The 22,901-nt window shown below is 35.6% G+C and overlaps 1 protein-coding gene across 7 annotated transcripts in view; it reads left to right on the top strand.

The window, feature by feature from the left end:
- VRK2 (VRK serine/threonine kinase 2) overlaps positions 1–22,901 on the top strand; it is a 103,594-nt gene that overhangs the window by 60,742 nt on the left and 19,951 nt on the right. For all 7 annotated transcript variants that reach the window (XM_058684026.1, XM_058684024.1, XM_058684030.1 and 4 more), the window contains 4 exons: positions 6,102–6,234; positions 15,244–15,364; positions 17,651–17,709; positions 22,169–22,335. In XM_058684026.1, the coding sequence (XP_058540009.1) occupies positions 6,102–6,234; positions 15,244–15,364; positions 17,651–17,709; positions 22,169–22,335 (480 nt within the window). The remainder of the gene's footprint in view (positions 1–6,101; positions 6,235–15,243; positions 15,365–17,650; positions 17,710–22,168; positions 22,336–22,901) is intronic.

Raw genomic sequence — 22,901 nt, 5'->3', positions numbered from 1 at the left:
CCAGATGAAAACCAATGAGGAAACATTGGGCTTAAACTGCATGTTAGATCAGATGGACTAACAGACATATACAAATCATTCCAACCAACTGCAGCAGAATATACATTCTTCTCAAACACACATGGAACATTTTCTAGAGCAGATCATTTGTTAGGCCACAGGACAAGTTAATAAATTTAAGAAGATTGAAATATCAAGCATCGTTTCCAACCACAACATTATGAAACTTGAAATCAATTATAAGAGGAAAACTGGAAACTTCCCTTATGTGTGGAGATTAAACCACATGTTCCTGAACTACCATTAGTGAAAGGGACAGACATCAAAGGAACTACCAAATCAAAAGGGACAACAAGGGCACCTGGCTGGCTCAGTTGGTAGAGCATGTCAGTCTTGATCTCAGGGTTGTGAGTTTGAGCCCCACATCGGGTATAGAGATTACTTAAATAAATAAATATTTTTTAAAAAGGCACATCAAAGAATATCTCCAGACAAATGAAAATGGAAAGACACATACCAAAACTTATAGGATGCAAGAAAAGAAGTTCCAAAAAGTAACTTTATAGTGATAAATGCCTACATTAAGAAAAAAGAAAGATCTTAAACAACCTAGCTTTACATCTAAAGGAATGAGAAAAAGAAGAACAAACACAAAGTTTGTAAGCACAAAGTTAGTAGAAAGAAGAAAATAATAAACTCCAGAGCCAAAATTCATGAAATAGAGACCAAAAAGAATAGAAAAGATCAAGGAAACAGCTGGCTTTTGAAAAGATAGAAAATATTGGCAAACTTTTAGCTAGAGTAAAAAAAAAAAGAGACCCATATCAATGAAGTCAGGGATGAAAGAGGAGAGATTATAACTGATAAACTCTAGGGACTCCTGGGTGGCTTAGTTGGTTAAGTGTTTGACTCTTGATTTCAGCTCAGGTCATGATTTAAAGATTCATGAGTTTGAGCCCTCATTGGGCTCTGCACTGGCAGCACAAATCCTGCTTGGGATTCTCTACCTCTCTCTTTCTCTCTCTCTCTCTGCCCCTCCCCTGCTCTCTCTCTCTCAAAATAAATAAACATTTTTTTATTAAAAAAAAAAAAACCTCTAAGAATCTTAAGAAACTACTATGGACAATTATATAGCAACACACTAGATAAGTTAGAAGAAATGGATATATTTCTAGAAACATGCAACCTACCAAGATCGAATCACAGAAAAATAGAAAATCTGAACAGACCTATTACTAGTAAGGAACAAGGAAAAGTCCAGGACCAGATGGCTTCCCTGGTGAATTCTACCAAACATTTAAAGAAGAATTCATATGAATTGTTTTCAAACTCTTCCCCCAAAATTGAAGAAGGACACACTTCCAAACTCATTTTAAGAAGCCAGCATTTCCGTGGTACCAAGGCCAGGTAAGGATGCTATAGGAAAAGAAAATTACAGTCCAATATCCCTGATGACCATAGATGCAAAAATACTAAGCAAAATACTAGCAATCCAATTTCAACAGTATGTTAAAGGGTTAATACACCACGATCAAGTGGGACTTATTCCTGGGATGCAAGGATGGTTCAAATAAACAAATCAATCAGTGTGATATATCACATTAACAAAATGAGTGCTAAGAATCATACGATCATGTTAAGTAGATGCAGAAGAAAAAAAAACATTTGACAAATTCAACATCTTTTCATGATTAAAAAGTCTCTAAAAATTAGGCCTAGAAGGAACGTACCTCAACATAAAAAAGGCCAGTTATGACAAGCCCATAGACAACATCATAATTGATGGTGAAAAGCTGAAAGCTCTTCCTCTAAGATTAGGAAAATGACAAGAACGCCCACTCTCACCATTTTTATTCAATATAGTACTGGAAGTCCTACTCGGAGCAATTTGTCAAGAAAAAGAAATAAAGTCATCCAAATAGGAAAGGAAGTAAAATTGTCTCTGGGGATGACATGATCTTATATACAGAAAACCCTAAAGATTCCACCAAAAAACCATTAGAAGTAATAATGGTAATAATGAAGTAATAAAAAATTTCAGTAAAGTTGCAGGATACAAAATCAGTATAGAAAAGTCAGTTGCATTTTATATACTAACAATGAGCTATTGAAAAGAGAAATTAAAATAATCCCATTTAAAATCACATCAAAAAGAATAAAATATTTAGGAATAAATTTAACCAAGAACATGAAAGATCTATATACTGAAAACCATAAAATACTGATGAAAGAAATTGAAGAAGGCACAAATAAATAGAAAGACATTCCATGCTGATGGGTTGAAAGAATTAAAATTGTAAAAATGTACATACTGTCCAGAACAGTCAACAGATTCAACTTAGTCTCTATCAAAGTTCCAATGGCTTTTTTTCACAGAAATAGAAAAACAATTCTAAAAATTGTTTGGAACCACAAAAGACCCTGAGTTGCCATAGCAATCCTGAGAAGGAAGAATGGTGTTGGAGGCATCACACTTCCTGATCTCAAACTGGATTACAGTGTTCTAGTAATCAAAACAATATGGTGTTAGCATGAGAACAGAAACATAGATCAATGCAACAGAATAGAGATCCCGGAAATAAACTCATGCATATACGGTCAATTAATCTTTGACAAGGAGCCAAGAATATACATAGGAAAATGATATTTTTTTTAATGGTGCTGGGAAAATTTAACAGCTACATGGAAAATAATGAAAATGGACCCATATCTTACACCACACACAAAAATTAACTCCAAATGGATTAAAGACTTGAACATAAGACTTGAAACCATAAAACTTCTAGAAGAAAACATAGGGAAAACTTGACATTGGTCTTGCCAGTAATTTTTGGATTTAACGCCAAAAGCAAAGGCAACTAATGCAAAAATAAACGAGACTGCATCAAACTAAAAATCCTCTTCGTATTAAAGGAAACCATCAACACGATGAATAGGCAATTATGGAATGGGAGAAAACATGTACAAACCACATGTCCAGTGAGGATATATCCAAAATATGCAAACGAACTCATATAACTCAATAGCAAAAACAAAGCAACCCAGTTGAAAAGTGAGCAAAGGATATGTATAGGCATTTTCCAAAGAAGACATCCAAATGGCCACCGGGTATATAAAATTGTACTCAACATCACTAAATCATCAGACAAATGCAAATCAAAACCACAATGTGATATCAACTCACACTTGTTAGGCTATTATCAAAAATACCAGATAACAAATACTGGCAAGGATATGGAAAAAAGGGAACCCTTGTGCACTGTTGGTGGGAATGTAAACTACCACAGCCACTGTGGACAATAATACAGAGATTCCTCAAGAAATTAAAAATAGAACTACCATATCATCCAGCAATCCACTTCTGGGTATGTATCCAAAGGAAGTGAAATCATTGTCTCCGAGACTTACCTTTACTGTCATGTTCACTGCAGCATTATCTAAAGAATTACTATATTCTGAGCCAAATGGTTAGCATATGTTTTCTTTACTATATTGTTTGCATCTTGTCTTTATATTAAACGTAGACCCCACACTGCCCTTTAGACTTTGAGTAAGCCAACACAGTCTTGAGACCCATAGCTCAGTGATGATCGAGAAGGCCTTAGTGTTCCCCCTCAGCTTGACTAAATTTTAGACCATTTTCTTCTGGATTGTAGGCCCCTGTCCTCCCTCTTCTTAAAGCATTTACCTAAGAACACTTAAAATTGTAAGTTCTTTCTCTGCATCTTTGAGATATAAATCTCCTCCCAGCCTCTTGCCAGTGTTGCAACCAGGAATGTCTTTCTCAAGGACCTGGGAGCCATCCCTTTAAAATGTAGTCATTAAGAAGGATTGTGCCCTTATCCCCTTGTCTCTGATGAAGGGGCGGAGCCTACACACCAGTTAACAAACGGACAGCCTACTCGTGCTGACCAGCCTTCTCTCTTAACCTCCTCCAGTTATTTCACTAGCTCACCCTCAGGACTTCAAAACTTGCCCACGCTTTGTTTCAGTGGAGTTGAATTCAAGCCCTACCCAACTGCTGCAGTCTCTCTCCCTCATTCAGTAGCCTTCTTTGTCTGTTTGACTTGATCAGTACAACTTCCCTTTGACAGTGATTGAGAGTGAAAACTCTGGGGTCAGACTCTGACTCCATTTTACTACACAAATCACATAATCTCACCAGGCTTCAGTTTTTATTTGAAAAAAAATGGAGATAATGGTACCTACCTACAGGATTTCTGTGAGGTTGGCATGGGTCAGTGAATATAAAGCTCTTAGCATGCTGCCTGGTGCATATTAGGCACAATGAATTTTAGGTCTGATGTTTTGTTTTTTTTTGACTAATGACTATATGAAAAGCCTCTTGATATGTCTATTATATATATATATATATATATATATATATATATATATATATATATATATCGTATATATATAGTATAGTGTGTATATATATATATAATATATATAATATATATAATATATATATAATATATATATACACACATAGTAAATTACTCTAGTGTATTTAAAAGGTTTCCTTTAGCTGAATTACCAGTATGTATATTTTCAGGGTATCTACTTTGCAAAGTGAAGTCTGTTTAGTTCTTGAACTAAAATGAGTGCATCATAAATAGTGAAAGCAGTTATATATCTAATCCTGGAGTCTAGTTATTTAGGGCAGAGGGATAGGGTTACTTCTGAGGCCATGTTGAGAAATGGTGTCTGTGGGCGAGAGAGACAAAACTGAAATATCATGTTTTCAGACACTCTAGCAAGCTATATTCTCCAACAAATGAAGAAAACTGTGTGCTGCTTATATTTTTAAGGTCAAATTATCTCCTTCTTAGGCTATCATAAAACCAAAAACTTAGGCTAAAATTTAATACTAAATTTTCTTTTAATGGGTATTATATTTTTAAAATGCAAGTTGTATTGCAGTACTCTGTTGTCTTAAAGCTCTATCATGAAATGTTGCTTCAGTCCCTAAATTTTAAAGAAATACATGTGAAACAGTACATTTAAAACTTTTAAACTGCTTTTGGGCACCTAGGTGGCTCAGTTGGTTGAGTGTTGGACTCCTGATTTTGGCTCAGGTCATGATTTCATGGTTCGTGGGTTCAAGCCCCACGTCAGGCTCTGCACAGACAGCATGGAGCCTGGTTGGGATTCTCTCTCTTCCTCTCTCTCTGCCCTTCCCAGGTCACACACACACACTTTCTCTCTCAAAACAACATAAAAACTTTAAAAAATTTTTTTAAACTACCTTCTTTTTGTGGGGGGAGCATGGTGACATAGTTGGGAACTCCTATATTCTGACTACATATCAGGATAAATGTCTAGTCATTTCAGTTTCCTATTCAGTGCATGTTATATCTGGAAAACTACTTCTCCCCCTTCTTTCTCTCTCCAAAAGTAATCTGAGAAAAATTCGCTTGAATTGCCATCTGACTTTTAACAATCTATATTCTGTTTGGAGAACTTGCTTGCAATTCTGACTGACTTACAAAGATAACAGTGATGATATGGATCAGTCTGAAAGGCCAAAAGTACTGCATTGATGTTCCCTTCTTAAATACAGACAACATGGTGGGTTTGTTGTTTTTTTTTTTTTTTTTTTTCTTTAAGAGTCATTACCTCTTATGGTCTGTTCACTATTTCCATACTTCCTGGTAATGGAGATTCCGATAACATTAGGTTTATATTTTTAGATTGTTAGCTCTCCTCTCATCTCCCTGCTTGAACCACTTTTATGATTCAGGGAGGGGTTGTAAGAAAAGGCAGATCCCATAAGCTGTATGAATACAGATTTAAAAAAATTGTAGTTTATGATATCTAGATGCTCACCTGGAGGGAAGGGAATTTAGGAGTAAAATAAAAAGGACTAAAATTTAAGTCAAGTCAGAAACAAGATATGTCTATGATGAAGTAAGGATTTAAGCTGGAAAGTTAGTTGTTATGGCCCCCAGTTGTATATATTTTATCCTCAGGCACCATTTGGTTTAATAAAATGTAGATCTGAGGCTGTTCTTAACCTATCAGTTTCTTAAGACTTAATTATAAAGGTTATATTTTCAGAGGACAAAAGCATTATTCATTTCTCTGTTCATGTCTTCCAGGTTTATCTTGCAGATTATGGACTTTGCTACAGATATTGTCCCAATGGGAACCACAAACAGTATCAAGAAAATCCTAGAAAAGGCCATAATGGGACAATAGAGTTTACCAGTGTGGATGCCCACAAGGGAGTAGGTAGGTTTCTTTTTTTCTCTTTTTCTTAATTTTATTTCAGGAGAATGATTAAAGAGTAATAAGGCCCATAAAATGACCTTTGCATAGTCAGTTTGAAGAGTGAGAACACTGACAAGATTTTTATCAAAAGTAGTGAATTCTGTATGCCAGTGAGTATTTCTTCTAACAAGGGGAGGAGGTAGAGATCGTGACAAGTGAGAAGGGCACAACAGAGTGTCAAGTAAGCAAAACTTGATGGATTTGGGGCAGGAAATTACTAGTTTGTATGGGTTAAACTTGTAGGTCGGCAACTGAATGTGTATGCTGTCGTTAATAATCACAGATTTGGTAAAGGTGCACATGGGAAGAATTATTCTTGTTTTTCTCCATGCCCTTATCAGAGCTTTAGAAGATATCATCTTTCCACAATAAGGAAATCTTTTCTGAAACTATAAAGTGTTAACTTGTGGAAATCTCTCCTAGTCGCCTTTCATATATCTTACTTATTTAAACTCACTTTGATGGTATTGGAAACACATTTGCAGGTAAATTACATACATAGTCCTTTTATTGGATATTGATTGTACTGCCTTGCATTCCAAGGCAGACTTAATTCAACAATTCCCTAATTAGTTAAAGTCATAACCTATGTCTTGTATTCATTTACCATTAATTAAACCTTAGCTGTTTATTACACTGCAGTCCAAATCCAATAGCCGACCCAGAGAGCCATGGAAAAGGAAGTAGGAGGTCAATATTGAAAATATATGGTGCAGAGTCCCACCGATGGTTGCTTTGTTCACAATCAATATGGTCAATGCAACTGTACTTTCTTAGTTGCTCTGTCAGCAAGACAAAAAGTCAATTCTAATGTTATGCTAGTAAAAAAAATGGTGAATATTGAAAAAGTTTGGCTTTCAAAATTATATTCTTTGTAAACCTTATTTATGAAAGTATTTTAAAATATGCTAAAACCATACAAATAATTTACAAGCAGCTTTGAAAGGACCACATTTCACTCAGAGGCAATTAGACATTTGCACTTGTTAATGGCTGTTGAACTGTTACCCTAAACTGATACTTTCTGACGAGTTTTAGTTGGTGCAAACAACTGTATATTATTGCCTTTTCTATTAAAAGGACCATTGACCATGTAATGTAGAAGGTCTTGATCATTTTCCAGAGCAGTTAAAACCCACACTAGTGTGAGGTAGGCCAATGAAAAAAGTGAAACAAGTGTGTCAGTTGTATACCTTCTTTCCGAGAAGCATCATAGGTTAAATTTTCTGAAATGGAAATTAGCATTTTTATATTCCTGATCAGAGTAACAGATGGTTTAGTTAGTGTTTGGACTGTGGTAATTCTGAACGTCCTCAACAGTCATCCCCTAGTTTAGGGCAGTGTTTTCATTGTGCCATCTTCATGAATGACTCAAATAATTTTTTTTTTTTTTATTCTGTAGTCCATTTAAGTTTTTCGTCCCTAAATAATAAAACGTGTTGATGAATTGGGCAGATTTCCGCATGCTATGTCTCTGGGGAGAAGACTGAACGGAGAAGGATGGTAGAAAGATGGTATTACCTTCCTAGGAGGGTAGTCAGGGAAGTGCCTATACGACATGTCTTTGGTATTTGCTAAGAAGTTAGATGCTAGGGTGAATAATTCATTTTTATCATGGGTTTCACCAGATTCATATAAAAAATAGATTCCCTTAATGCATTTAAAATAGAATTTACACTAAACTTCTAGGAATATCTATATCTGCACAGGTAGACATATAGATACAGTTAACCCTTAAACAACATGAGGATTAGGGGTGCCAATGCCCCATGCGGTCAAAAATCCACGCATAAATTTTGACCCCCCATAACTTAACCACTAATAGCCTACTGAATAACCAGAAGCCCTACTGGATAATATAGTTGATTAATATGTTTTTTATGTTATATGTATTGCATACTGCATTCTTACAATAAAGTAAGCTAGAGAAAGAAAACGTTACTAAGAAAATTGTAAGGAAGAGAAAATGCATTTACAGTGCTATACTGTAAAAAAGTCTGCATTTAAGTAGACCCGTACAATTCAAATCTGTGTTGTCCACTATATATACATATATACATACATACATGCACGTGTACCCACATATATACATAGATACATATAAGTATGCATTTTTGCTGAAGTTTTAGTGTGCAGTTTTAGCCTGGTATAAGAAGCGAAGGGCTTGATATCCTCAAATGTTTGAAAGCTATTCATTCCTAACGTTTTGCATTTAATTTTCTAAAATAAAACATTTTACTTTAGGATTTTATTAGGAATGAGATAATCATTTAGTCATACGTAGAAACCAGAATAAACAGGGCCATAAATCCTGTAGGTAAATGCGAAAGGTCAGATTCATAAATATTCATGTGTTTACTTTTCAGTACAGTCACTATGTAGTTTAATCTCAGAAAAAAATCTTTTCTCTACCAGTCCAGCCGTGAGATCAAATAAATACTGAGAAAGATAATGCAAAGGAAAACATAAAGAGCAAAACAAGTTATCTCTAGGAAGTAGAACCTCTGGTTGTCAAAGCATTTGCTGTATGTCAGGTGTATCTGTGTCTGGTCAGGCCCAGGGAAATATACACGCTTCCGTGTAAAACTGGCTTCTGAATTAGCCACTTAACAGAGTCTGTTAATGTGATCAGACTATCTGGTCTCACCTACTTTTTCTAGTGGATACTTGGAAACCAGAGCTAACTCTCATTTTTCTGTGGATTAGTTGGGTTTTTCTAATGCAAGCGCTTGTATAAGGTGCCAATCAGCAGTTTTGCCTAAGCATTTTCTAGTTCAACTTTATGTAAAAAGAAAGGCAGCTTGTATTATTACAAACCAAAAGGTATGAATAGAGGATACAGGGATGGATGGATAGATGGATGAGCATTTCCGGGACTGTCCTACATCTCTGTATATCTGTATGCTTTTTAAAAATTGGAGTTACTCTTCTAAACTCGGTTCTCTTCTATGGCCTAAAGGTATTTTCTGGGTGGCTGAAATGCTTCATTTAGTGTAAAATTAGAATAATATACATTGGGTTTATCTGTCTCTTCTATTATTAATTTTTTATTCTTCATAAACACTAACATGTATAAACATTGACATATTTTGGGCTTGTTGCCTGATAATTAAAGAGAATTATATCTGTGTCAAATATAGTGTTTTAAAATTTCTTACATTCTTAGTAATGTTAAAAAGCAATATTTGGATCAATGTGTGGTATGGATTTTTGTAGATTTTTCTACTCACTGAGGCATGCAGTCAATACCTAATTTCTCCAGAGATATACTGCATTTAACATATTGAGTTTTTTTAAATACTTCAGACCTCTACATTGAGTGTATAATACCTGTTTTAATTTGACATCATTGGTGACCATAAAATATGATATCTAAATTGCATTTTAAATGTCCATTTGTTTGTGTAATATATTCAGTATCAAGGAAAGAGACATAGACTTTTTTTATTTTTGCCAGTTGCTACGGTGTATGAAATCCAAGTCTTGTGTTATTTCTTGCACAGTTTCCTTTCACCCTAATCTAGCACTCCAGCTTACAAAATGTATGTGAAATAAACTGTGAGTGTATTTTCATGTTACCAAACTTGAGGAAATGATACGGTTTATACAATATTTATCTCCTTAAACAATGATTCGATTATTATCATAATTTTTCAATTATGATATTAAGGTAAACTGTCAAGCTTGGATCCTGTTAGTAGTCAGAAAAACATACCATTGATTTTGATTTTTAGGTAACTGTGACTGCTATAAATAGTATTTGGTTGATATATAAATAAAAAATAAGACACTATTCCTTCTACGTGGCATACCCCAATTTTAACATTTAGGCATGACTTTTAAAGTCTTAACATAGGTCTTAATCTATTTTTTTGGGTTAATAGTACACATTGGCCAAATGTAAGATACCTTTGAGGAATTTAAGAAACAAAACAAACAAGTAAAGAAGAGGGGGGAAGAAACAGAAAGGGAGGCAAACCAAGAAAACAACTCTTAACTACAGAGAACATACTGATGAATGTTACCAGAGGGGAGGTGGGTGGCGGGATGGGTAAAATAAAAATAAAAATAAAAAAGCTTTGCTCTGTTGAATAACGTTTCCTATGCCTCACAGAGTAGTGTTTCATGGACAATTTAAAAAAAATTTTTTTTTTGATGTTTTTATTTTTTGGAGGGAGAGAGAGAGAGAGAGAGAGAGAGAGAGAGACTGAGTGCGAGTGGGGGAGGGGCAGAGAGAGAGGAAGACACAGAATCCCAATCAGCTCCAGGCTCTGAGCTGACAGCAGAGAACCAGATACAAGGTGCTGGAACTCAGGAACCACAAGGTCACGACCTGAGCCGAAGTCAGGCGCTAACCAACTGAGCCGCCCATACGCCCCTTCATTAAAAACTTTTTTAAAGTTAATGAAAAATAAGAGAGACCGGAGTTGAATATTTTATTTGAAATGTGACACATTGCATTCTGCTTTCCTAACACCCTTTTTTGAAATTAAAATAAATTAAAATAAATTGTGGCCACCATAAAATTTTTTAGCTCTTTATGCATCTAAATTGACAAAATGTAATAACATAGACAACTAGCTGGGTGAAAAAAAGAAAGCTCTAAATTTGTTCTGCAGATAGGCACCATTTGATACATCAGGTGAACATCTCATTCAGATGTTTTCTCCTTTCTTATGTCATCTCTGAGCATAGAAACTAGTGTTTTGGGCGTTTAAACCCTGTCTGCTTAAGGCAGAAGTTTTCAAGTTCACTTTATTATTTCCTACCAAATCTTATTTTTCTTCATACTTCATACTTCATGTTACTCTGTATAAAAAATAAAACTAAACAGAAAATACTTTCATCAAATAATCGATATATTTTGGGATGAACACTTAAACTTTCTTTTGCCCTCAGTTCCTGTTTCATCCTGTTTGATGAGTTGACCCTAGATAATTTTACTCCAGTTTGTCTTTAGAATAAGGACCAGTTCTCTAAGTGAACTTCTCTCATTCTCATACCAGCTCGGAGGACCAGGACCATCGAAACACTTTTAGAAAGTAATGTTTTAACTAGAGACCCTTCTTCATCAGAATGAAGTAGTTTGAAAGGAATTGTTTCACGAAGGGATAGTTGCATGGAAACTTTTTTAGTGTGGCAGCTTAGACCTCAGAACCTGCTGTTGGTTTATTCCTTGACAAACAGCTGTCTTTGCCTCAATATGTCCTTTGGTATTTTAAGTTAAAGTGCCTGCTTCAAATAATCCCCCAACTATAGAAGTAGTTAAGGTAATGTGGTCTGAATGGTGTTAAATGATAGATGTAATGTAATTGTTAGATTGAGTGTGGGTTTTGGGTTCGGGAAGATTTGGATTTCAATGCAGAGCTCTCTCAATTTTTGCTTTGTGATACAAGAAAAGTTATTTAACCTCTCTGAGCATCTATTTTCTTTAAAAGAAAAAGTTTATTTATTGCATGAGACAGAGGGGTGAAGCATGGGAGGGCAGGAGCATGAGACAGAGAGAGAGAGAGAGAGTATCCCAGGCAGGTTCCGTAGTGTTCACGCAGACCCCGAGACGGGGCTTGATCTCAAGAACGTCGAGATTCTTGGTTTTCTGCTGAGGTCATGATCTCGAGGTTCTTGAGATCAAGCCCCGTCTCAGGCTCTGCCTGGATACTACGGAGCCTGCTTGGGATTCTCTGTCTCTCTCTGTCTCTACCCCTCTCAGGCTGGCACATTAGCAGATCCATAATCATATTAACTATTTTTATTTTCATTATGCATTCTAGTGTCCACTCTTTCTGGAATCTGCTTTTTCATGAAATGGCATTCAAGCCACACCTGTGCTTTTTTTAAATTGCTGTTACTCTTGGCAGTACTTCATAATTTAGAAATGTTAAACAATTGAGAATACAACAGGCTTTCAATAAAGAGTCATTTGCATTGCTCCATAGTAATAAGCTAAATAAAAACTAGATGCTAAATTTTATTTTAAAACTAACAAGAGAGGGGCCCCTGGGTGGCTCAGTCAGTTGGGCAGCCTTGATTTGATCAAGTGACTCTTGATTTTGGCTCAGGTCGTGCTCTCACTGTTGGTCATGAGTTCAAGGTCCACATGGGGCTTTTGCACTCACAGTGTGGCCCCTGCTTCGGACCCTCTGTCTCCCTCTTTCTGCCCCTACCTCACTCACACCCTCTCTCTCCCTCCCTCTCTCTCTTTCAAAAACAAATAAATGTTTAAAAAAATTATAAAATAAAACTAAGAGAGTGTAGAAGAAAAATATTAATAACTGAATCTTGCCACATTTCTGAGCAGTAGCTCAGAATAAGTAAAAGTTTGATTTTTTAGGAAATCTACATGAAAATATACTGTTAATGATTACATTAATTATCAAATTCAACTGAAGAACTTTATTATAATAAATTATACAGAGATACAAATTCTACAGAAACAAAATAGTTCATAATATATTTTAACTTTCAAATTATAAAAATATTTTTATAGTTAGATATTAATATTTATTTTCAGATATAATAAATTCTTATTTTTTTATTTTATGCATTTTAATTTTTTCCAGATAAACAGGAAATAGACTATCCAACTATCCAATTATATTGTATGGTACATATACAAAACTCCATTTCCTGGGATTGGATTGGATTATTGATATTATTATTGTTATCTAGAATTATTATACTTTTGTAATATCATCTCTATTTTGATGATGCATTTTAATGTCAATTAAAGCTATATGATCATTCTGTTAATTATACCCACACATATGCTAATATTGTCATTTAGAATATTTATTTTTAATTAATTTAACATGCTTTTTCTGTATAGTAGGTGGAAGAAGACCTAATCATTAGGTCTTAGAGGTGAACTTCATTAAAACACATAGAACTTTGTAATTTGTTTCTCTGGGAGGGAATATCAGAGAGAGTTATCTTTTTAATGGTGCGAAAGAGTGACTATAGGATTTTTTTTTAATATTACATGTATTTTAGTGGAAATAGTAGTAAAACATTTACCTAACTAAAATTATCAATGCATATGTGCAATAAAACAAAATAAAGGTTGAAAAATTTGATCATGTATTTTAATTATAATAGTGAAGTAAAAGTTAACTCTCACAGGGCTATTTCAATGGAAGACCAGTTTATGAAAAATTGACTTCAGAAATCTAAATGATTTGTCATTACTTACAACTTCATATCAATTCATCCCTCAGTTGAAGGGTGGGAAAGTGATGGGAAGGTTCATTCCATTTTAATTCTAATCATTTTTCTTCCAGGGGCCTCTTGTGTGTAGCCTATGTTGTCCAGGTGCCAGAATATATATTTTCTTTGAAAATTATTTTTTGAAAATTAGAGGATGTGAATTTAAAGTGGTGGTAATTGGGAATTGCCATAATGGAAAAGGGACTTGTGAACACATCTGTATAAATGGAGCCATTCCATTATTAGTGGGAGATTTATTAGTGAAGAAATCAGTACCAACCAGCGTGGTAGAGATTGTGTTTTTCTTTGAATAGGAGAGCCAAGTCTTGCATTAGGACATTGTTGAAGCTTGTGAAGAAAGTAAACAGTACCCATGGGACTGTAGCATTCTGCTCAATTGGAGGGCCTTTAATAATCCAGTACTCTAATAGCAGTTAAGATTGAGTATGTGTAAGAGTTAATCTTGTCTTATGCTTTTATTATAACCTGTGTATGGTAACCAAAAGTAGTTATGATGTGCTAGCAGCATTCTTCTTAGTAGGTGACTTTTTAAATTAAAAACTAAGTTTCCTGAGTGACTTTTCAGAGTTTATTTAATGAAAGATAATAAAATAGGATACCTGTTTACAGCAGGTTTAACAGCCACATACTGCACTTAGGAGATTTTATTTCCCTACACAGATGAACGTTCAAGTAATGGCAGAAATGTAAATACCAGCCCATTGTTTTATGACAATTTGAAATGGTTATAAAAAAAAATGAGATCATTTTGTGGGATCTCATTAATGTGTTAATCATTATTTCAGTAGTATTTGTTATATATTTTTTTACTTATATTAGATTTCATTGTCCATCTTTTGAAATAGGTATTTTAAAAAATATATAAAATTATGATAAAATCAGTCTACAGAATTTAATAGTTTGATATAAATGATACTTACAGTGGCCTGAAATGTTCTTCTGTATTTTTTGATGAAAAGCCATCTTATTGTAAATTCTGAAAGCCTCTGTTTGACTTCAAAAATCTGTATCCAACCACCTCTGCCTCTACCCCATGCACACCATTGCCTCACCTTTATATTTCTGTTCAGGATATTTGGCCAGAATTTTAGCTTGGCACTGCTTATATATCTAAAAATATTTGTAAAATTTTAGAACCAGATACCTAAAAGCAGGAGGCATTTTTTACCCTGTACTTTCATTTAATTGAAAAATCTTACGACAGACCTGTTTTTTAATACTGCACACTAGATGGCAGTTTTGTCATATTCTTCCAACATCAAATGCTCCCAGTGTGAGTGGAACAGGAAAGGCCATCAGTGTTTAGTCTGCACTCAAAGGGTCTCTGCATGACCAACGCAGACCCCATGGACTTCCTGGAACATATGTTAGCAATTTAGCTGCAGACATTTATTTCTTTGTTTTACTGCTTGGCTCTTTGAGAAAGTGTTGGTGCCAGGTTATGGGTTGTCTGGATCATGTCAGAGGCCATGGAGATCAAGTTCATGTGACAGGCCAGACTAAGGAAGGATGAAGTTGGAGGAGGTGAGGAAACTGACCCTTACTTTCAACAGCAACAAGTCACTGCCTGTCTGTGGACTGGGGCCAAAAGCCTGGGCGTTTAAGTTTTAGTCCAGCTGAACAAACAAAACACATTTGCCCATTTGGCTTTTTCGTATTTCATCAGTGGTAGTTCATTCGACAATTTCTCTCTGTCTCAAAACTTGCTTGTCCCTCATGTTTCTTTCTCAATGCTTCCTCCTCTAGCCCTGTCCAGACGAAGTGACCTCGAAACCCTCGGCTACTGCCTGCTGCGGTGGTTATGTGGGAGACTGCCCTGGGAGCGGAGCCTGCGGGACCCTGTGGCTGTTCAGACTGCTAAAACAAAGTACACATTTTCAAGTATTCCATCACGTACAGCAGCAGGTCTGAAGGGATACATTAAAGGGAGTAAATATCCCAGAGAAGATTGCCATTCTCGTAGTCTGAGAACCAAGGCAAATTTCTGAAATTTGAAAACTATTTTTTGAAAAACCAAACACCCTACAGACATAAAATCAATTAAGAAGACACCTATGAAATCGCATGTATGTGAGTTGTCATGCAAAACATAAAGTGAAGTGTTTGTTCTTTTACATGTTTTCCAAAGCTTAGATTCTAGGTGGTAGTCTTTTCAAGGAAGAGTATTTTCAAATTAGCATTGTACATGTATAAGGAGGCAGTCTGAGTTCGGTGGGGTTGATATTAACTGGGCGAAGCAACAACGAGAAATGGGACACATTGGGCTTGTATTTTTCAAGTGAGCAATATACCTCTTTCTTAATTCTGTATCTTGGAGGGAAGTTTTGTTTCTTAAGGAAGAAACAAACAAAACTTTTATATAAGGTATTTATATAAGAGATAATCTTGCAACCACATAAACACTTTTAATATTCCTCATTCAATTCTTCTCATCTAGAATCTGTTAGCAGAGAACTAGGTCAGATTGAGAACAGAGCATGTTACTATTTTACTAATTTCTCACTGATAAGGCTTAACAGAATGCAATTGCATGCAGCACAGAATAGCCAGTTTTTCATTATATCCTAGGATCTGCTCAACAGTAGTTATCCACACGTGTAATATTGTGATTGGAAAAGGCAGCTATGTTTTAAGTAGGGTGAGTCCCAACGGAAGTTTACAGAAGGGGTAAATCAGTCTGATTTGAAATCAGTCTTCAAATTCAGCGTGGTGTCAGTGCCTGATAGGATATAGCCTGCAGATGCAAAGTAATGCAGGTTACATTTGTAAGTACGGATATATTATATGAAATATTTCTCTGCCTGGAATCTTGACCATCCTAGTCCCTTACCCCAAACGAACACATTCATATAAGTCAATATTAGAACTATCTAATCATTTTTTTACTGCAGTGATTAATGTGTCCATATTAACCAACACTTTTCAATGTATGGGTCAAGTCAAAGCACAGTAATGGGCATGTATAAGCAATCTGGATATCCAGTTTTTAACCTCAGTTTACCTGATTTGAATAATGTACTATGTTTAAAAGGCTCACATTTTAATTTTAGTGATTATGTGTATTTTTTCTTTTAAGAAAACTTATGAATATGATTTATTGTAATCTTTTAAGAATATACATATGTAGTTGAATTCATTGTGGATATCTAAAGAATATGCCTATGTGTGTATATTCAAATACAAAAATAGTGTATCATGTAAAATAATAAAATATAATGTTAATAAACATAACCTCTATTTCCATTTTGGGGATCCTTATGTATATTAATATCTTCATTTTTATTTAATTACTAATATAAATCTACAAGCCAGTGAAGCTGATACATAATGAAGCTTATAATTAAGATAAGCTACAGACATTTTTAAACTTCTGATATTATATAATCATAATTCATTCAACTGCTAAGAAGGCATACTCTGAATTTCTTTGTAAGGGCATGCTTGCATATATAGTCATAATACTTTATCTCCCTATGCCTTTTATCTACCTGACATAGGGTAATATTAGATCAGTGAATTTATTGTTGCAATTCTGCCTGGGCCTGAGTTTGTCAATCAGACGTTCATGTCAGTAATTTTAGTTGCATGTTTATATTACTGGTGGATGAAGCAACTTAAAAGAATTGTACTTGTTCAGTCTAAAACACTGGGAAGAGTTAGAAAAACGACTTTTCTTGTTGGTTTTGTTTGGTTATTTAATGTTAACCTCTCGAATCATAGGATAGCATATACTGCTCCCACTGGGGAACGGTATACGTAAATAATTAAATAATTTGCCCCTCCCCAGTGGTAAGTACCTGAGGAAAAATCTCCTGAAAATCCAGATCGAATTTTCCTATGTATTTTTTCTTGTTTTTAAGAAAAAATCGTGATGGATATCCCTACTTTTGTATTACAAACTTCGAATGCAAGCATTTATAGTATAAATCTACAATTAGTTTCTAGGTGATTGATATAAAATTGGTCAGTGAGAATGGAGGGATCCCCTCCACCTCCACTTACCCTCTTATCCATAACAGGTGGGTGAAAAAAATATTGAAAGTCACAACATGGGTGACCCACTAACACAGAATTTGAATTTTGTTTTCTAATCAAAACAACAAATTGCAGGATTACAAACAAATTCATTGTGTATTACTCTACTTCATTTTAGTCTGTTGGATGAGCTTCCTGAGTCAGTGCTTAAATGGGCTCCTTCCGGAAGCAGTTGCTGTAAGTCAAATGATAACTTCTACCTTCTCCTATGTGATTTACATGTCACCACATTTGTCACTCTTGTTTTACAGCTTTTGCTTAACCCACACTCTCCCACTGCCACATGGGTCGGAGAAAACCCTACACAGGGTTTTTAGTTGCTACGGAAGAGAATGTTTACATCTTCTTTGACATTAGAACACAAGAATGCTACAAGAAAATATTTAGGCAGTGTTCTAGGCTTTGTTGACTGATTTTTTTTTTTTTTTTTTGGCAGGGGAGGGGGTATCATATACAGGTTTAATAGTCAGCTGTATCTAGTATTTTTAGAGTTGACGTTCTGTTTTTGTTCCTCTTTATATTGTTCAAAGAAGATAAAGTTGATCTAAGGAAAGAGCACCTTCAATCATTAATTTAAAAAAACAAATCATTGGGGTGCCTAGGTGGCACAGTTGGTTAAGCATCTGATTGGATCTCGGCTCAGGTCATGATCTTGCTGAGTTCGAGCTCCACACGGGGCTCTGTGCTGATGGTGCAGAGCCTGCTTGGGATTCTGCCTCTCCTTCTCTCTGCCCCTCCTCCTCTTGTACTCTCTCGCTTTCTCTCTCTCAAAATAAATAAACTTAAAAAAATAAAATAAAAATAAAATAAAATAACCAAATCATTGAACACTTGCATCGCTGAACCCTTCAGGGTTTGCGCTCTGAACAGCCTGCAAAAAAAAATTTTGGATTAGCAAAGGCATATAACCTTGGGATTTGAAGGTACATTTCATTAAATGGTTTTCTCTTTTGAGTTAGTATGGATTGTTTTGGAATTCTTTAAATTGACAGTATTATCAGTAAAAATAGTCAATTCAGAATTACCCAAGTGCCTGTCGTTTGCATATGCATGCATGGCACCAATTTAGCAAATGAGTTCGATTGTCTTAGAGAAAAGAGTCCCTTCTATTGTCAGCCTCACTTTTTCTCAGAGACAGATAAGCAGAAAGAACCTTGTTCTCTCTCTATATTGGGTAATCTCAACGTTAGCTTTTAGCTGACTTATGAAAGTAAATGTGTACGCTGACCCTCTAGATAAGGTCAAATAGCATCAGTTTCCATCTGAGAGTTTAAAAGTAGAGTTAAATCATCTTAAACTTATATTTATAGCCCTTCTTTGACAAGAAACCAAAATGTTCATTTCCATGGGAAACTAAAGAAGAACAAAGCAGTTCTGCTTTTCCACCTCTATTCCCCAAGTCCTAAGCCTGCCCCAGTGTTGTGCCTCCTGCTTCCCACTTTCTGTGGTCCCTCTTCTGATGGAGGCGCCATAGGGGGAGTATTCTCCTGGGGGTCAGGGGATGGACTGAAGGCTTTTCCTTTCTGTAACTGCACTGAGTGATGTGGTTCAAATGCCAATATTCTTTCTTGGCTAATATGCTTATTGACATTTTGACCAAGTTATACCGTTTATGTTTTACTCAATAAGACAGCAAAAAAGAGAGATGGGATATGTCAAAAAAAATTTTTTTCACTGTGTATCTCCTTTACCTTTTCCGCCCCTCCTGCACAAAAGGCAACTAACTGTTCTGGAATAGAAAAGAAAGCCCAGATGCCCTGGGTCCCACAAGATAAATGCCTGTGGACCTGTGTATACTCGAGACACTTCTATTACTGGAGATCAGAAGATTTGGATGATAATGAGAAATGACAGGAGTGCCTGGTCCCCCATTTTCAGTACAAACCATTTATTTGAGACCATCCTATTATTTTATAAAATGCAGATTTCTGTTTCTAAAGCATAAAACTTTGAAACGTTACTATTAACTGAAGATTCCTTAGTTGGTCGTGCTGAGGAGTGGGTATCGCAAGCATGACAATTAATCCGATTCATAAAAGGTTTATTACTAAGGCAGCTTATGAAATAAAACCACCACAGAGGTTGAAACACGCATGTCTAGTTCAGTGTAATAATAATAGTTTGAAAAGTTTGTATTTCTTGAAATGATAGTAATGATACTTAATATTTCATTAGCTTAAAAGCAGATGATTCAAGAATATCACCATTTCATAATACCCAAACGATTTTGTTTTATAGCTCCAGAAATATGCTAGTAAATTAAAAAGTATACTTAATATAATAAATCTAGATCTTGGAAGGCTCACATTTAAAGCAGTAATACATCACAATAGTCTAAGCTTCAGGTTGATAATAATGAATTTATAAGAGGGCGGTTCTTTCTCTCCTTTTCCTACCTCACCGATGCCTCATTTTTCCAAGCCCCAGACCCATGAAGGCTTTGCCGCACAGCTGCTGTCCATTGGTGCAGTGCCAGAATCTTCCATTGCCTTCTAACGGTGACCTGTGAAAACTTCTCCCCGATTATTCAGCTCTCTCCTCCATTTGGGATATTTTGGTTAATAGAATTATAATAATATATGCCAAACCTGGCTTACCAATCTTGAAAGGGCCAAAGAACAACAGAATATTTACATTAAAATAACAGCGAATGTAATTTAATCTCATTTTCTTTTTAATCGTCCCTTCAGCAATCAAATCTCCCCAATGGGCTTCTGGAAACATGAGTTATAACTACTTGCCAGCTAATAGAGATCTGTTTGATCAAATGTTAGAGAACAGAATTTGATATATCTTAGACATTAGGGGAAAAAGTAGGTTGCATTATAATTGCCTAAGTATCAACAGAAAGGGAAGGAAGAAAAGAAAAGAAAAGAAAAGAAAAGAAAAGAAAAGAAAAGAAAAGAGAAAAACCCAAAAAACAAAACCAAAAAAACCTGAAGCTAAGAGTTCTCATTTTCGCCACAGTAGCCTTATATTCCTAGAAAATGGCTATGGACAATATGGTATAAAATGGTCACTCCGACTTTCATAGCAGACGGAACAGGATGGTGACTGTTCCTTTTGGAATTCTTCCCCATAGGGAGATAAACCCAGGGTCCGCGGTTCCCCACTGGAATGGAGGTGGGCCTGGAGGGGAAAGGAAGGATTAGGAAGTCACTCCTGCCAACCCACAAAGCTTCCCAGATTTTCCCTGCCATGGGAATATAAACAACTTAGTAAGAGGTACTTGTGTCTGTGTCAGTAATAAGTTTTTGAAGGGGAAAAGCTTGTAAAAAGTGGAGTATCTAAACATCTCTGTGAACAAATGAAAACATGCCAGATTTTAAACAGTATATGGTATGATCACTTGTGTCTGGATTTTAGATTGAATCTCCATCTGAAACAAAAATGCAAACTACATTTGTTTTAAGGCAGCTATATTTGTAACTTTGGGTTACTAATTCTACTTGTATTTAGAAGTTTGTAGTTCATAGTTTCTGGCAGGGGGAAGGGGGTTACTATAGTTCTAGGGAAGAGATTACATTAGAAAAAGATTAGGGATGCCTGGGTGGCTCAGTCCGTGCAGCATCTGACTCTGGGTTTTGGCTTCAGTCATGATCTCACAGTTTGTGAGTTTGAGCCCCACACTGGGCTCCACACTGACAGCAGGGAGTCTGCTTGGGATTCCCTCTGTCCCCCTCTCTCTGCCCCTTTCCCACTTGCACTCTCTCTTTCTCAAAATAAACAAACAAACTTGAAAAGAAAAAGTAGCAACATTTTCCCCTTCTGCTCTAAATCAGAAAGGCTATATAATGAATGCACTAGTGAATGCACTAGGCTAGCTAGGTGTGGAGGACTCCAGGGAGGTTCGATGAATTCTAAAATTAGTCATGGCTGAAAACCTAGAATTCAAGCTCATTTCTAAATGTACTTTAAAAAATTTTTTTACGTTTATTTATTATTGAGAGACAGAGGGACGTAGAGCATGAGCAGGGGAGGGGCAGAGAGAGGGGGAGACACAGAATCTGAGGCAGGCTCCAGGCTCTGAGCTGTCAGCACAGAGCCCGACTCTGCGCTTGAACTCACAAACCATGAGATCATGACCTGAGCCAAAGTCAGACGCTCAACTGACTGAGCCACCCAGGCATCCCTCTAAATGTACTTTTATAATCTTAAAATCAAAGCCTGAATTAAAACTTGCAGTGATTTTTTTCCGTTGAAGTAAGGAGGTTTATAATAAGTAACACTTGTTTTTAACTGAATTTTTAAAACTTCAACATAAAGTATGAAGCATGTCTGGTCTATTATATTATTCATGTAGTTCTTAGTAGTTGCACTTCATAAATCAAACTCACTAACTACAATTTTAAAATTTGCTTCCTTTGATAAGATTAGTGAAATGTAAACATATCAACAAAGATGTGTAAAAAAATTACCAGTTTCTCCCATCTTGTCAAATCTCTAAGTCACTATATTTCAGTCATTTTTGGATATCATTTGAAAAGTGCTTTGCATCGAATTGTTTATTCTTAGCTTCTTCAGGATGTGTGTTGTGTGCACGTGTAAGAGAGAATAGAGAGATTTTGATGATATTGGAGTCTTGACAATTCTTGCCAATTGCGAATAACATGTAAAAAAAATTTACACTTCACAGGTGAAATAGCCCAGTATTTGGTATGTGCTCATAATTTAGCATATGATGAAAAGCCAAACTATCAAATGCTCAAGAAAATTCTGAACCCAGGTGGAACACCTTTAGGACCACTGGAATTTTCCACTAAAGGAGACAGTGTGAATGTGGATACTCCAAACAGTCAAAAAGTAAGTAACGTAGTCCCTGGGATCCTACGATTACCTTCTGTGAGGCTTTTCTACCAAATGAAGTTGTTTTGGGTCTCAGAGGGAGTCTGACAACCCACTTTCTTGCTTATATTACATTTAATTCTTATTTCTCCTAACTGAGCTCCAGGAAATTTTGTTGCAAGTTCTTTTGACCTATTGTCTCTTAGAGAAAAACAGTAGGATCCATGGCCTATTTAGGGTACTATTAAAGAAATAAAGCAGTCGCTGAGGTCACAGAGACACGACCAGGGTAAGATTAAAGGCTAATCTGACTTTATTCAGGACAACCTTTATTCGTTGCTTTTCTTCAGATTTCTTTGGTTATTGCCCTCTGCTTTTGTTTGCCAGTTTGGCCATAATTCCATAATTTGGGGGTGATAATGATGATATTCTTAGGTTTAACCAGACTACTCGTATGCACTGATATATCAATCTACAAAAATAACCTTTTAAAAAGTTTTAAGTTACCCTTTTCTCCTATACTCTGTTATCTTCCAACTGACTTAAAAAAAGAGAGAGAGAACTTGAAACAATACACAAGAATT

The sequence above is a fragment of the Neofelis nebulosa genome, chromosome 9, assembly GCF_028018385.1.
Source record: "Neofelis nebulosa isolate mNeoNeb1 chromosome 9, mNeoNeb1.pri, whole genome shotgun sequence".
NCBI classification, from domain to species: domain Eukaryota; kingdom Metazoa; phylum Chordata; class Mammalia; order Carnivora; family Felidae; genus Neofelis; species Neofelis nebulosa.
The sequence above is the reverse complement of the archived record's forward strand: the minus strand, read 5'-3'. Positions and strand labels throughout refer to the sequence as shown.